The 14,837-nt window shown below is 36.3% G+C and overlaps 1 protein-coding gene across 1 annotated transcript; it reads left to right on the plus strand.

The window, feature by feature from the left end:
- Positions 1-8,252: 8,252 nt before the first annotated feature.
- Positions 8,253-14,113, plus strand: LECT2 (leukocyte cell derived chemotaxin 2). The gene is made up of 4 exons (XM_043990365.1): positions 8,253-8,329; positions 9,702-9,798; positions 12,483-12,628; positions 13,947-14,113. The coding sequence occupies exons 1-4, from the start codon at positions 8,284-8,286 to the stop codon at positions 14,111-14,113; spliced, it is 456 nt and encodes a 151-aa protein (XP_043846300.1). The 5' UTR covers positions 8,253-8,283.
- Positions 14,114-14,837: the final 724 nt, after the last annotated feature.

The raw sequence follows: 14,837 nt of genomic DNA on the forward strand, positions 1-14,837 counted from the left end.
AACCATTGATTGATTCTGTGACAATAAAAGAAGAGTTTTCACTTGATAAAGGTTAGAGCATTTAAAAAAAATACATTAATTGATATTGAGGTGTGGGGCACACCCCCTCATTTACTTACCTTGCCTTGCCAACTACCTTTGATTCTCCCATCTTGTTGATTTCTCTTCAGGTTCTTATTAGTCCCCCCCCTTCAGGTTTAGTCCCTCTTCAATAATGAGCCCTTTGCATTCTTCACCTCAAGCTCTTTTCAAATCTTCCTGAATATCCTCTTCCTCAGACTCAGATTCAATATCTGGCCTTCTTCTTCTTCTTCTTCTTCTTCTTCTTCTTCTCCTTCTCCTTCTTCTTCTTCTTCTTCTTCTTCTTCTTCTTCTTCTTCTTCTTCTTCTTCTTCTTCTTCTTCTTCTTCTTCTTCGGCAATTGGGGTTAAGTGACTTGCCCAGGGTCACACAGCTAGTAAGTATTGTGTCTGAGGCCGGATTTGAACTCAGGTACTCCTGACTCCAGGGCCGGTGTTCTATCCACTGTGCCACCTAGCTGCCCCTGGCCTTCTTTACAAACCTCAGTCCTTCAAAATCACCTTCCTAATTTCCTCTGGCTTCTTACTTGGTTTAAGTCCTGGTCTCCACTTCCTTCTCTCTTCTCCTACAACCTCTCATGGAATCTTTAAATATAATGAAGACCTAGAGATTTTCATATTTCATATTTTCCTAAATCTCTCCCATATTTTTCATATTTCTCCTCACTAAATTTAATCTCTGGCATTCTCCACAAATCTAAACACCTTCCAGTTACTATTTTAATTTATGGAATAAAGCAAGAATAGTACAATAAAAAGATGATTGCTCATATTTTGCACAAATTGCTATTCCTTTCAAATACTCAAAAAATTTATCATGTAAACTTCTTTTTCTTTCTTAGCCCTCCAGTTACTTTCACAATTTCCTTCTCTTTATTCAGCTCAAGTCCTATTTTTTTCATTCCTTTTCTTTGAACTTTCTCCCACAGAAATAAACCAAATAATTATTTGCTTTGGGTTCAATTTACATAAGTGTCCACACTGCAAGAATAATCATCACTTTCCACACCACACTGGAAGGATCAAATTCCTTCTCTTTTCCTTTTCCCAGACTATTTGGTTCTGTTCATCAACATTCCAAAACACCTCTCTGTCTTCTTTCCAACAGCAAGTCAAAGTGTAATGGCCCTGTCTAGGCAATCTCAACGATAACTTTTTGATTCTTGACAGTAAGTGAGAGGTTCTTGGGCTTAGGTTTATTCTGTGATGATCTTTCAGAGTGATCACAGTCTACCCAGAAGCCTCATGTAGCTACAAGAGCACTAAACTTCTGATAGTCTTTGAGAGATTTCAATTCAACCATTAAGTTAATAAGAAGGTACTAGGGAATATAAACACAAAAAGAAGGAAACAGTTTCTGCCCACAAAGAAGTAACTTACATTCTGTTACATATAGATAACTTAATTAAATTTTTTAAAAGTAGTACAAACTAATTTGGAGAGGAAGGGAAAGTAGAGGGCGAGGGAGAGTGTGAAAGAGGGAGAGAGAGGAGGGGGAGGAGGAGGAGGAGGAAAAAGGAAGAGACAGATTCTTAGTAACTAAAAACATCAGAAAAGGCCTCAGGTAAAAGTTGGCACCTGAGCTGGGTTCTAAGAGGTTAGTTTAGAAAGAAGTGCATTGCACACAAAGAGGATAACTTATGGAAAGGCATATAGGTAGAAGATAGAATGCTTTGTATAGGTGATAGCTAAAGGCAAATATAATTTGGACAGAGAGCCTGAAAAAGGAAATATAATGAAGTAAGTTTGGAGAGGTAGCTGGGATCCAAAATAAAGAGAGCTTTACATGCTAGGCTGAAGTTGTTTCTTTTTTCTTTTAGAAAAAATAGGGATTCTCCTAGAATTTGTTGAGGTAGGGTGATGTTGGATATTTGAGGAGTGACAGACCTCTTCTTAAGAATGACACATTAGCAACTGTGTCTAGGATGGATTAGGAGAAATCCTTGCAAAAGTTCAAGTAAAGAGGTACCAAAGATCTGGGTAATCAACACTAAAAGATTTAGGGTTTTATGGAAGATAACTAGTGGTTAGTGGTGGTTCATGAGAAGTAGTGAAGTTGCGCAGTGAAGGATAAACTATCACTCAAGAACAACATTTAGCTAGACCTGAATCAGTTAGTGGGATGGTGGTGTCAAGAATATGTGTGTTCAAGAATTTTTTTTGGTACAGTGTTGTACTTTCAGGAACTGGCTTTGATCTTGTCTGTGCACAGTGAGACTGTAAAACTCACTCTATCAAGCACATCTGCTTACTGTAGACAGAGAGCACTCTTTGATCTTTGTTTTTCTAGGTGACCTTGAATCGGCTTTTAAAAAGTTGGTCAAAACACCATTGAAATGTAAGAATGAATGTGGAAAAAAATGCTTACTGAGGCTCTACCTATATTTACTGAAAGTAAATGAATAGCCTGTTTATTAACTAGGGCTACATGCATTCTCTAATGCTATCAGGAACTTTGACTGGTCCCTAGACAGACTTCACCTTAACTAGTTTCAGCATATAAAAACATTTATTTTGTTTTTCAAAAGGACATTCCTTACTAACAACTCTCTTTGATTTGTGTGGGAGGTAACATAGACAATACTAGGATATTTTAGGTCTGACCTTTTTCCCTTTTGTTCTATCTCTCGTGGAAGACAAAATCAAGTGTCTGTAAGCATGCTGATATCCATACATCTCAAAGAATGTGTACAATATAGAGGCAGAGACAGTCAATATTACTTGATTGCAAATGTATGTCAGAGTCTTTAGGACAACTTCCACCCAAAGAGATTCTCCTTTTTTTATTTGGTACCAGGAAGAATTCTAAGCCAAGAATTGAGGAAGTTCTTATGATCCCAAGGATATTACTTCTGATACTGAAAAAGCTGGCCTAGTAGTGGCCTAATGAGAAAATTTGATATAGTGGAAACCACACTGTTCTTGGAACAGAAAACATTAGGCAAGTCACTTAGTCTGTTAGATTTATTTCTTTATCTGTAAAATATTGGAGTAGGGGATCTTTATGGTCTCTTCTAAGTTTTGTATGCCAAGATTCAGTAAAATATGTGTGCCATTCAAAGGATTAAAATTTACTTGGAAAGACCAAGTCCAAAGAGATAGAGGAGAAAAGAACTTAGATAATCAACCAAGCATTTTCTTTACAACAGGACAGTGCATTGTGTTAGCCTCTGGAAGCAACATGGTGGGCTCCTAGGGAAATGGCTACTGCCCATTTCACAGGCTCCATACCATTAAAGTACCCTTGCTACACCCTTAAAGTCTTGTAACTTTCTTAATCACATAGATCATAAAACATAGAATGGAAATGGACTTTAGACATTATCTAATCTATTCCCCTAATCCACCTCCATCATTTTTTTTTTTTTTTTGCTGGGCAATGGGGGTTAAGTGACTTGCCCAGGGTCACACAGCTAGTAAGTGTCAAGTGTCTGAGGCCGGATTTGAACTCAGGTACTCCTGAATTCAGGGCCGGTGCTTTTACCACTGCGCCATCTAGCTGCCCCCACCTCCATCATTTTACAGAATAGGAAACTGAATTTGGTAGGTTGTGATTTATATAAGTGAACTTTAAAGAAGACCTGGGTTCAAATCTCAATTCTCTATTTATGTGACCTTGAGAAAGTCACTTCCCCCTAGTTTAAAAGTCTTGTTATTGTTCTTACAAGATCATTGCTTTTATGTCCATCTTCTATTGTTTCCCTTTTCATTTCTCTCAATTTCTTCTTTTATAAAATAAGGTACTTGGGTGAGATGACAAAAATGATGCCCTAGGGTACCTCTCTAAGACTCTAAACTGCAGTTCAGGTTTGAACTTACATGGGTAAAGGTAGTTTTCACACCAGAAGTTCTCTATACTAATGAAACCACCTGTCTAATCAAATGTTTTGAGGCAATTGGGGTTAAGTGACTGACCCAGGGTCACACATCTAGTGTCTGAGGCCTGATCTGAACACATGTCCTCCGGAATTCAGGGCTGGTATTCCATTCCTGGCACTATTTAGCTTCCCCTCAATCTATTTTAAAAAAAAAACCTTATCATAACCCTTTAAAGTAGGTACTAGAAAGATCATTATTCTTATTTTTACAGATTAGCAACTAAGGTTCCTAGTAGTTAAGCACACCTGCCCAGGTATACACATCAAGCAAATGTGACCTCCAGGTCTTCCTGACTAAAAGCTCACCATGCTATCCATGATACAACACATCTTGAGAGCTCATGATAAATAAGGTCCCTTTTAGCTTTGAAGTCCATGATATGATGATCATCAGCCCATTGTTGTTTCTATTTTACTCTACTGCCTTAGTCTAATGCCCTATATGTCATCTCTGATAGTTTATAGTTCCTTTCTTATGGGTGACCTAACCTGATTGATTAAAGCAGAGTGTAGATAAACCCATTGCTACAAGTCAAGTACTCATGTGAACCAGTCTTAGTTTCCTCAGGTTTATGGTGACACTTGTACTTTTTATTCCCTCCAGAACTCAGTTATTTGCTACTGGTCATTAGATGTAATAAGTCTTGACAGGTCAATACCAAATCATCCCAATTAGTGGAAGAAAAAGGACTCACATTCATACTTGGGAATCTATTTACCAAGCAATGGATAATGGACGATATCTTTCTCTTCTAGATGGCTGATGGATGGCCTGCTCAACAATGAGAGAAAGGAATGAATCTTACAGACTGATGTTGCAGGTTAGAAGGCTACTGGCAATGGAGGTGGGGGGAAGGATGAAATAGATGATCTTTGAGTTCCCTGTCAGTTCAAGAGCTATGATCCTAGGGGAAAAAAATAAAGAAAAACAAGTATTTACACTCATTTCTGCCACTTCTCTCACTCATTTTGTAAATTCTATTTGTATTATTAGTATTTTATTTTTGGTGAGGCAATTGGGGTTAAGTGACTTGCCCAGGGTCACACAGCTAGTAAGTGTTAAGTGTCTGAGGCTGGATTTGAACTCAGGTCCTCCTGACTCCAGGGCTGGCACTCTATCCACTGCACCATCTAGCTGCCCTCACTTTTCCTCTTTTTAAAGATGTCTTTGCAATATAAACCTAGCTGTGGTATTGCTGGATCAAATGGTATGCACAGTTTTATAGCCCTTTGGCATAGGTCCAAATTGCTCTCCAGTATGGTTGAATCAGTTCACAACTCCATCCCCTCCAACACCCAACATTTTCCTTTTTTAAAAATATTTGCCACTCTGATAGGTGGTACCTCAGAGTTGATTTAATTTACATTTCTCTGATCAGTAGTGATTTAGAGCATTTTTAATATGATTATAGATAGCTTTAATTTCTTTGTCTGAAAACTGCGTGTTCATATCCTTTGACCATTAATCAATTAGGGAATGACTTGCATTTTTTATAAATTTGGCTCAGTTCTTTATATATTTGAGATATGAGGTCTTTATCAGTGATACTTCTTTCAAAACTTCTTTCCGTGTTTTCTGCTTTCCTTATAATTTTGGTTCCATTGATTTTGTTTGTGTAAAAGCTTATTAATTTTATATACATTTTGTAATGCTCTCTATAGCTTCTTTGTTCCTAAATTCTTCTTCTGTCCATAAATCTGACAGATAAACTATTACATGCTTTCTTAATTTGCTTATGGTATCACCCTTTAAGTATAAATTGTATATCCATTTTGACCTTATTTCACTAAATGGTGTGAGATGTTGATCTATACCTAGTTTCTTCCATATTGTTTTCCAGTTTTCCAACAGTTTTTTTTCAAATAAAAAGTTTTTGTTCCAAAACTTTGGATCTTTGCATTTATCATATACGAAATTACTATAGTCATTTACTATAGCGTAATTTATATCAATTCTATTCCACTGATCCACAACTCTAACTTCTCAGTCAGTATCAGGTTGTTTTGATAATTACCGCTTTGTAATATAGTTTGAGATCTGGTATTGCTAGACCACTTTCTTTCACATATTCTCCTTGATTTCCTTGATATCCTTGAGATTTTGTTCTTCCAGATGAATTTTGTTATTATTTTTTCTAGCTCTACAAAATATTTTTGATAGTTTGATTTGTATGGCACTAAATAAACAGATTAACTTAAGTAGGATTGTCATTTTATTATATTGGCTTGGCCTACCCATGAGCAATTAATATTTTTTCAATTGTTTAGATCTGACTTTATTTGTGTGAAAAGTGTTTTATAGTTGTGTTCATATAGTTCCTGGATTTGTCTTGGCAGGTAGACTCCCAAGTATTTTATATTTTCTACAGTTATTTTAAATGGAATTTCTCTTTCTATCTCTTGCTGCTGGAATTTGTTGTTAATATATAGAAATGCTGATGATCTGTGAGGGTTTGTTTTGTATCCTGCAACTTTGCTAAAATTGTTAATAATTTCAAGTAATTTTTAGTTGATTCTCTAGGATTTTCTAAGTATAACAGCATAGCATCTGCAAAGAGTGAGAACTTTGTTTCCTCCTTGCCCTATTCTAATTCCTTCAATTCCTTTTTATTCTCTTATTGCTATTGCTAACATTTCTAGCACAATATTAAATAATAGAGGTAATAATGAGCATCCTTGTTTCACACCTGATTGTATTGGGAAGGCTTCTAACTTATCCCCATTACAGATAATTCTTACTGATAGTTTTAGATAAATATTACTTATCATTTTAAGGTAAATGCCATTTATTCCTATGCTCTCTAGTGTTGTTTTTTGTTGTTGTTGTTGTTGTTGTTGGAGTGATGGGGAGACAAACTAGCAGGGGGATTAAAGAAGGAATAAGTTGAGAGGAAGTAAAAACATCAGGTATAGATTCCTTTCTAGAACTTCAGTGAAAGAGTGGAGAAAGAACAATAGTATGACAGGGTAGCTCCCTGGAACCTTGAGGATAAAATCTAAACTTGTCAGCCTGGCATTTGCAGCCTTTCATAAGCTGACTCCAGCCTCTCTTTCCAGAATTATTTCACATTATCGGAGGGCTATATCACACAGTATTTTGGGCTACTTGCTGTCTTCCTGGGTTAGTCTTCCATCTCCTTTATACAGGCTTTGGCAAAGGTTTGTAAAGTACACCCTTACCTAAAATCCTTTGTACACCCTTACTTATAAGCTTTAACATACCCCTACTTAAAATCCTTAGTTTTCTACATGACTACTCAAAAAATATGCTCAAAATCACTCAAAGTAAGAGGGATGCAAATCAAAACAACTCTAACATCACAAATTGGTAGGACTGAAAGAAAGGAACAGTCAAAATTAGAGAGGGCATGGGAACACAGGTACAGTAACACACCGTTTGTGAAAATGTGAGTTGGTCCTGTATTTTTAGATGCGTGGGAATCATGGAAGAAAAGTGATAGAGACTTCAAATGTGACATATGGAAGATGAAGTAGCTCATGATAAGTACTTCAGTGAATCAAAGTAGGCTGGAATCCCACTGTATTTCCTTTTATGACAGGTAAAAATAAATACAATTATTCTATTCTAAATTTAATCTTTTTATATAATTCAGTTCACCCTCAGAGTTGTCATACCCTCTTGTTTACTTCTCTAAGGCTAAATTCAGTATTCTTTTGGTTGATTTCATTTTCTAGGATAATTAACCCGGCAATTAAATGTGTTGCATCTATAACTGTTCTTTATTCTGCAAACACAATGCATGCTAGAATGTGACCTTTGGAAGATTCCAGTGATTAAATCTTCAATACACCTGAGATTGTCACCAACTATTAAGGAAACCCAACAATTCAAAGAATTATATGACAAACGAATCATATAACCAATAAGAAAAACAAACTCCTCTACACACTCTGCCATTGTTCTATGAATACACTTCCTTATTCCTTATCCAGGTCACCCTAACTGTCAACATGCCATTAACTTTTTCACTTTTTTTTTCTTTTTAGTCAGGTTCAATTATTTTGTTTGATGTCATAGTCATACCTCATTAGGTTCCTCTGGTGCTCTTATTAAGGTCTGCAAATGAAGCACGTAGCCACTTTTGGTCTTTAAAGATTTCGTTTTTCCTAGTCTCTTTGTAATTCTTCTAGCCTTCTCCAATACATTCTTTGTTTCTATTATTCTTTCTTCATCTTTATCACTAAATTAGTCCTTAAAACAACAGACAGCTATACTTCTGAGACTGAAGTGGCTCACACTTAAACTTCATTGAATATCACTGAATGACCTCAAGCAGCTGTACCCTCAGCTAAAAGGTGACCAAATGCTTCCCATCAGAGTATTCATTTTTGTTGCCTTGATTACAACTGGTAAGTCAAAATGAAAACATCCATTCACGTTTTCAAACTAATTTTAAGGAAGGATTTAAAAGTAATGAAGACAACCAGAATAGTACTGTGTAAGTTACTAAAAAAGTTATTTTAGTGCTAAATGAATTCTATCTATAGCTTTAGCTCGATAATAAGTATAAGGTAGTATGGAAGTATCAGAAAAACACTTTAATTTTGGTCTTGAAGTTACTAAAACTGGAATTTTAAATCAGTAAAATTTTTTTTTCCATTTCAGGAAACATTTTGTCCACTAGCATTTTTCTATTTGTTTTGGGAAAATCCCTAATGAAAGACTAATGTGTTTTGAGATCAAAGATTAAAGTCCACTTAACATAGAAGGGAAAGTCACAATGTATCCTTTTATCTACCACTTTTGTTCTAAAAGTAAATGTTAGCTTTTACAAGTTACATTTTTGTCAAAGATATTTCTCATTGATTTTTGTTCTAGAATTTCTCTTGTGAAATTCAACTTTTATGAAATTCAACACATGTGTGTCTCTATACATATACACACATGCTTATATATACACACACACATACATATATGTGTGTGTGTATATATGTGCACACACATACACATATACCTATAGTCACTAAGAACCCTAAAATATCAAATTAATGAATTATTCCTTTTGAGAGGAAATGGGATTTGATCATTATTTTTTCTTGTGGAAGTTAGCTAGGACATTTCAAATATATTATATACAAATAAGATCCAGATTCCAGGAGATATGAACTTTTAAAAACTGATCAATTTGCATATGCCTCTGATGTTTCAGTATTTTATAATTTTTACATCATTTTGTTAATATATTGCCAGTAGGTGCCAAGTTTGTTTGATTTCTATCCCTCATTTCTATACTGTTAAATAAACTTTGCTGATGAAATTCCTTGCTAATCTAGGATGTTCCCTACACCCCATTCAGACTTTGCATACTTACTTTGATTTGGCTTAAAGATATAATAACAAAGTCATGTTTTAAAGCTAGCCTAGTATCTCAGAATATTTTTTTTATTATGGACATTACTATTGCATAGCATTAAAAAAGACACTTGTATATTGCAATTAACATCAAGTTGGCCGTAATGTTAATGTCAAAAAGTTGTCAAACTCCTGACAAAATACCAGCAAATCAATATTCTGGGAAATATTTTGAGTGCCATGAAATAGTAAGAATTTTTGTGTCATAGAAAATTTAAAATTTGTCAAAATTGGGGCATAAATAGGTAAATAACTAGGTAGGGGTACAAGAATTTTAAGAATTCTTTAAGTAACTTTAGATTGTGGATGTAGTAACATCCCAGACAAGGAAAAATAGCTTATGTATTTTACCTTTTTTTTTTTTTTCAGCATTGGCAGGACCATGGGCTATTATATGTAAAGGAAAAGTTGAAAATACTATCAGGCAACAAGATAAATATGGCAGTGGAAGATATGGTGATCCTAGGTAGAGTCTGTTGAACTTATGCCAAGAGTTTCAGGTCCTTGCTTGGTTGTCATGTTGTCCTCAGTCTTCCTTCAGGTCTTTCTTCTTTATCTCTCTTGTGACAAAGTAATGGGACTGTAAGAGAGTGTAAAAAAATAATTATTAATAACTATAATTAACCTGGGAAAATTATAATAACTGTACTATGAAAAATTATAAGTATATGAAAAACTATAAGTTTAGAGAAATTATAATTGGGCCGTAAGTCCCTTCATGGTCGCCATTCAAATGTAAAAATATTTTTGATGACTAGCCTGATTTTGGGGGGCTAATCTGACTGGGGTACTAATTCTGGGACTGTTGACTATTTGGCTATCTGACTGCTGTTAATTTAATGTGGGCCATTTATAAAGTTCCACCACACTGCTCCACTCCCAAATTGATAAGGAAAATATTAAGAAGCCTCTTAACTAAATAATCAAAGCAGAGTTTATTTATGAGATACTATTTCAAATTAAGAATACAGAGAAATAAAATGTACAACCTGACTGCTTTCCTGGGGTCTCTTTCCACCGTATCTCTTTCCCACCTGCTGTGCTTGGAACTTCTTGAATACAATAAGGGCATTAGCTGCCTCCTGCCTCAGGGCATGTTGCTCAGCTACTTTCTTCTAAATCCTCTTAATCTTCACTTTCTCCAACCTATACCCTGTGCTGACCGCTTCTGTGCTCTCTGCTGCCTCCTGTTCAGTCTGTCTGTCTGCTCCGTCCTCTGCTCCTAGCCCTGCGTTGCTGTTCGTCTCGTTACTGTTCATCTCCTTTCTAATCTCATCAGCCGCCACTTGACCTCTTCTCAGCCTCTGCTCATCAGTCAGAACCCCTCTAATCTCGTCAGCTGCCCCGTCTCCTTGTCTGAACCGAACCCCCAGCTATCTAACTCCCAGGTCTATATATACCTTTCTTATCTCCACTCAAATCTCAGGGCTTTTTTGCACCCCCACAGACCAAGCTAATCTGCTAGCCAGGGCTGTGGCTGGTGGTGGGGGTGGGGGGGTGTGCTCCAGCTTCACCTGCCTCAGCACAGGCTACGCCAGAGCCCAGCATCTCTCAGATATCTCCACTCAGGGCGGAGGGAGCTGGGGGCTTTTTTCCCCCCAGCTGTCTGACCTGGGTCTTGTATAGCCCACAGGGCTTTTTGGCTCAGCTGAAGCTGAGGAGAAGGGGAAGAGACCCTGAGGGCCTAAGGCTTTCTAATCTCAGCCTAAAGGTAGGGTCCCCAAATCAAAATAAATTTCCACAAGAGATAGCATTGTGTAGTGGGGAGCTGTCTATGGAATCAAGAAAACCCAAAAGGGAGTCCCACCTTTCACATATAAACAGTCTGATCTGGGCAATTTATCTTAACCTTTGGGTGACCCCCAAACAAATCTCTAATATTGTATACTGCAAAGGTTTCCCCTACACCAATGAAATTACAGGTTGTGAATAAACAAAAATTGAACCTCTAAGTTAACCTTAGAGATATAACTTGGCTAATGCTATTGTTCCTGAGGCATATTGCAAGAAACAATTCCCAGATGGAATACAAAATGGCCATCTGAACAGGGAAGGGGGATCCTTAGGGGGAACATGCAGAGAAACATCAGAGTTAAAACTTGTTTATTATCCATTTGCCTAGTTTACCTCATAGTAGAATAGCACTAGTGATAGATACCAGCCCTCTATATGAAGTTTTTTATTATATGAGAATTTTTTTTATTTCTGGGAATACATACAGAATTTGTAAATGTTTTTGTTTGTTTGTTTGTTTTTTTCCCAGTATGTAACACCTGTTACAAGGAACTCTCTCTACTGAGGCAGATTAACATTTCTCTGACTCAGTAACAAAGTCTTGGGAAGCTTCCTGGGGCACACATCCAGGTTAATTAATTTCTCCAGGGCCACGTAACAGGCATCAGTAAAGCCTGAATGGCTTTCCCCACTTTCCTCTCTAACTTTCTTCCTAGTCCATGGGAAAAGGAAATTAGTGGAAACTTTTTTAAAAAACAAGCTTATTAAGAAAATAAGGGAAGAAAATAGCTATGAACTATGATTACATTCGTAATTATAGGTTAAGTTCTGATGTGATCTATACTCTCTTCTTCTAATCTCTCTTTTCTCCTTCCCTCACAGGTCCACTCTCATATCTACACTTATGCATTTGCTCCACATAAGAAATTTCAGTTCCCTCTTTTAATTCTTCTGCTTGTGGTAACAGGGGTCAGCACACTCACTCTGCTCCCTGGAGGTATAAGCTACTTCTTTCTCGTCCATCTCAACAGTATGTAAAAAATCTCATTGAAAGGCTCTTTAGGAGAAAATGAAAATGAAAATCCCAGAATTCTAGGAAATGCACATCTACAAACATTTCCTATTTAGCTGAAATCTCAATTATCCAGTCACCAAAGCCTTTATAATCCTTGAGAAGTCTTGGGTGACAATGTCTACAGATATTCACACTAGCCTTCACCCTTCCTCTACACAATAGCTATCACTAATAACAAGGTTGTGGCAGATTATTAGAAAAGAGGAAGAAGATCCAGAATGTGAGGTTTGATCAAGAATGTCTCTTCTTGAGACAGGCTTGTTAATTGACTGGTTAATAGTGGTTTGGGTTTTCACTGTTGTCACTGGACCATAAACCATGTACCCTTTTCTCTTTTCTAGAGGTACAAGGAATCACACTGGGGTGGATGTGGTGTGCCCAGATGGATCACTTGTGTATGCTCCTTTCGATGGAATAATTAGAAGACAGGCAAAACCTTATAGAACAGATAATGCTATTAATAATGGTGTTCAGATAACTGCATCAAGTAAGTGAACTGCAGTAAATACCTTGAATATTATTTAGGTGGTTGAGGATATTACTGAAAGAGGAATTAAAACTGCTTTGTTTTGTTGTATAAGACGAAATTAGGATCAATGAGCAGAAATTAATAGACAGGTTTTGACCCCATAAAAAGAAATGCACAACATTTAATTTCACTGGGTAGCAGTGAATTCCTCTTTACCAGAGATCTTTAAACAGAGGCTGTCTGAATATTTTTGAAGAATGTTACTAAAGTAATTCTTTTTCAAATATAATTTGGGCCAAATTTCCTGAAGTCCCTTCACACTATAACATTCTATGATTATATTTATGGCACGGAGGATGTCATGTTTAGAAAATTATAGCTGGACCAAATACTTTTGTGGTTGAGATCTTCTTTGGTCAAAAACTTCACCCTATACCCAATCTAATGAGGAGTCACTCTAAACTTAGCTAGGCTAAACTTTAGAAAACAAAGAGTTGGGGTAGCTACGTGGTGCAGTGGATAGAGTACCGGCCCTGGATTCAGGAGGACCTGAGTTCAAATTCGGCCTCAGACACTTAACACTTACTAGCTGTGTGACCCTGGGCAAGTCACTTAACCCTCATTGCCTCACAAAACAAACAAACAAAAAACAAACAAAAAAAGAAAACAAAGAGTTTGAAGTCTGTTCAGCTTGATGGTATCTGCTAGAACTGCTTACAGGATTAAAGGTTCATTCATTGAGAGCTGTAAAGGACTTTAAAGGTGAACTGATCTAATCCTTATCAATTTACAGATGAGCAATAGGAGAATCAGAGAAGTAAAATTATTTCCCCAAGGTTCCACAGATTGATAGTGGCAGAACAGAGGTTTAAATCTAAATTCTCCAATTCTCCATCCCATGCCTTCTCCACTGTATCAAACTGCCTCCCACTAAGTGTAATTATGATCAGCTCAATCTCTTTGAATATGTACAACCACAATAAGTAAAATAAAAAGTAATATCCAGAATGCTGATACTGATGCAATCTACCTTCAGTAAATTGTTTTGTTTTTTTCCTCATAACAGCCAAGTACATATTAATTTATTCTAGAAAGACCTAAGAATAGAGTTTCAAAGAAAAAGGGTTTTTTTAACTTAACCTCAGATAACCAGATAAATTAATTAGTCAATTAAATAGACATCCTCTTCCTAAAACATTCCATTGAAATGAGGTTCAAATATATCTAGAAGGCTCCTGAATTTCAATTTTGGAACAGAACTCAGTTGGTATGCTGGGAAATAACAGGAAAAATGAGTAATTTTACTTTTCTCTCCCCCCCCCCCGCCCCTTTTTAGGTTATTGCATCCAGATATTCTACATTTTACCTATTAAATATATGGGTAACATCAAGAAGGGAGAGTTACTTGGAATTGTGTTGCCCATGCAGAAGGTTTATCCTGGAATAACATCTCATGTACATATTCAGAATTGTGACCGCACTGATCCTACTCCATATCTGTGAATAAAAAGATAATGATTTACACTTTCACTTTTTAAAAATGAACTTAAATTTTTAAATTGCAATCTGATCATCACTTTATTGTGTTCTTTAATCTATTTGCCACAAAAATACTTTTTTCTTTTTCTTTCTTTCAATTTTTTTTTTGGTGAGGCAATTGGGGTTAAGTGACTTGCCCAGGGTCACACAGCTAGTAAGTGTCAAGTGCCTGAGGCCAGATTTGAACTCAAGTACTCCTGACTCCAGGGCCGGTGCTTTATCCACTGTGCCACCTAGCTGTCCCCACAAATCATATTTTTGATGAATACTTTGTCAATGGATATATGAAATAAAGTCAAAGCAGTTGGTCTGGTGTGGATATTTATCAACTCCACAGAAGAGCTTCCATCAGGAATTTTTTTTTCTTTTAAAAAGTACTATATCCCTTTGTTTTGTATTCTTTTCCAGAACCCAAGTCTCTTTCCTTACCACATTAATGACCACACATAACATTATTCCTACCCCTTTCCCAAAGTATTTGCCAAAAAGAAAGATCAAAAATCTTTTTGATAAATCCTTGGATTATGATCAATTTGATTAATAGTAAGCAAAACAAAAATAAAAACACAAGACAATTGACTGACCAATAACTCTCTTGGTTCCTTCAACAGGAGAGAAAGAAGTAACAAATAAACTATTATTCATTGAAACATTTCTATAAAGCATATGAATGTCTTACTTTCAGATC

The sequence above is a fragment of the Dromiciops gliroides genome, chromosome 2 (assembly GCF_019393635.1).
Source record: "Dromiciops gliroides isolate mDroGli1 chromosome 2, mDroGli1.pri, whole genome shotgun sequence".
NCBI classification, from domain to species: Eukaryota; Metazoa; Chordata; class Mammalia; order Microbiotheria; family Microbiotheriidae; genus Dromiciops; species Dromiciops gliroides.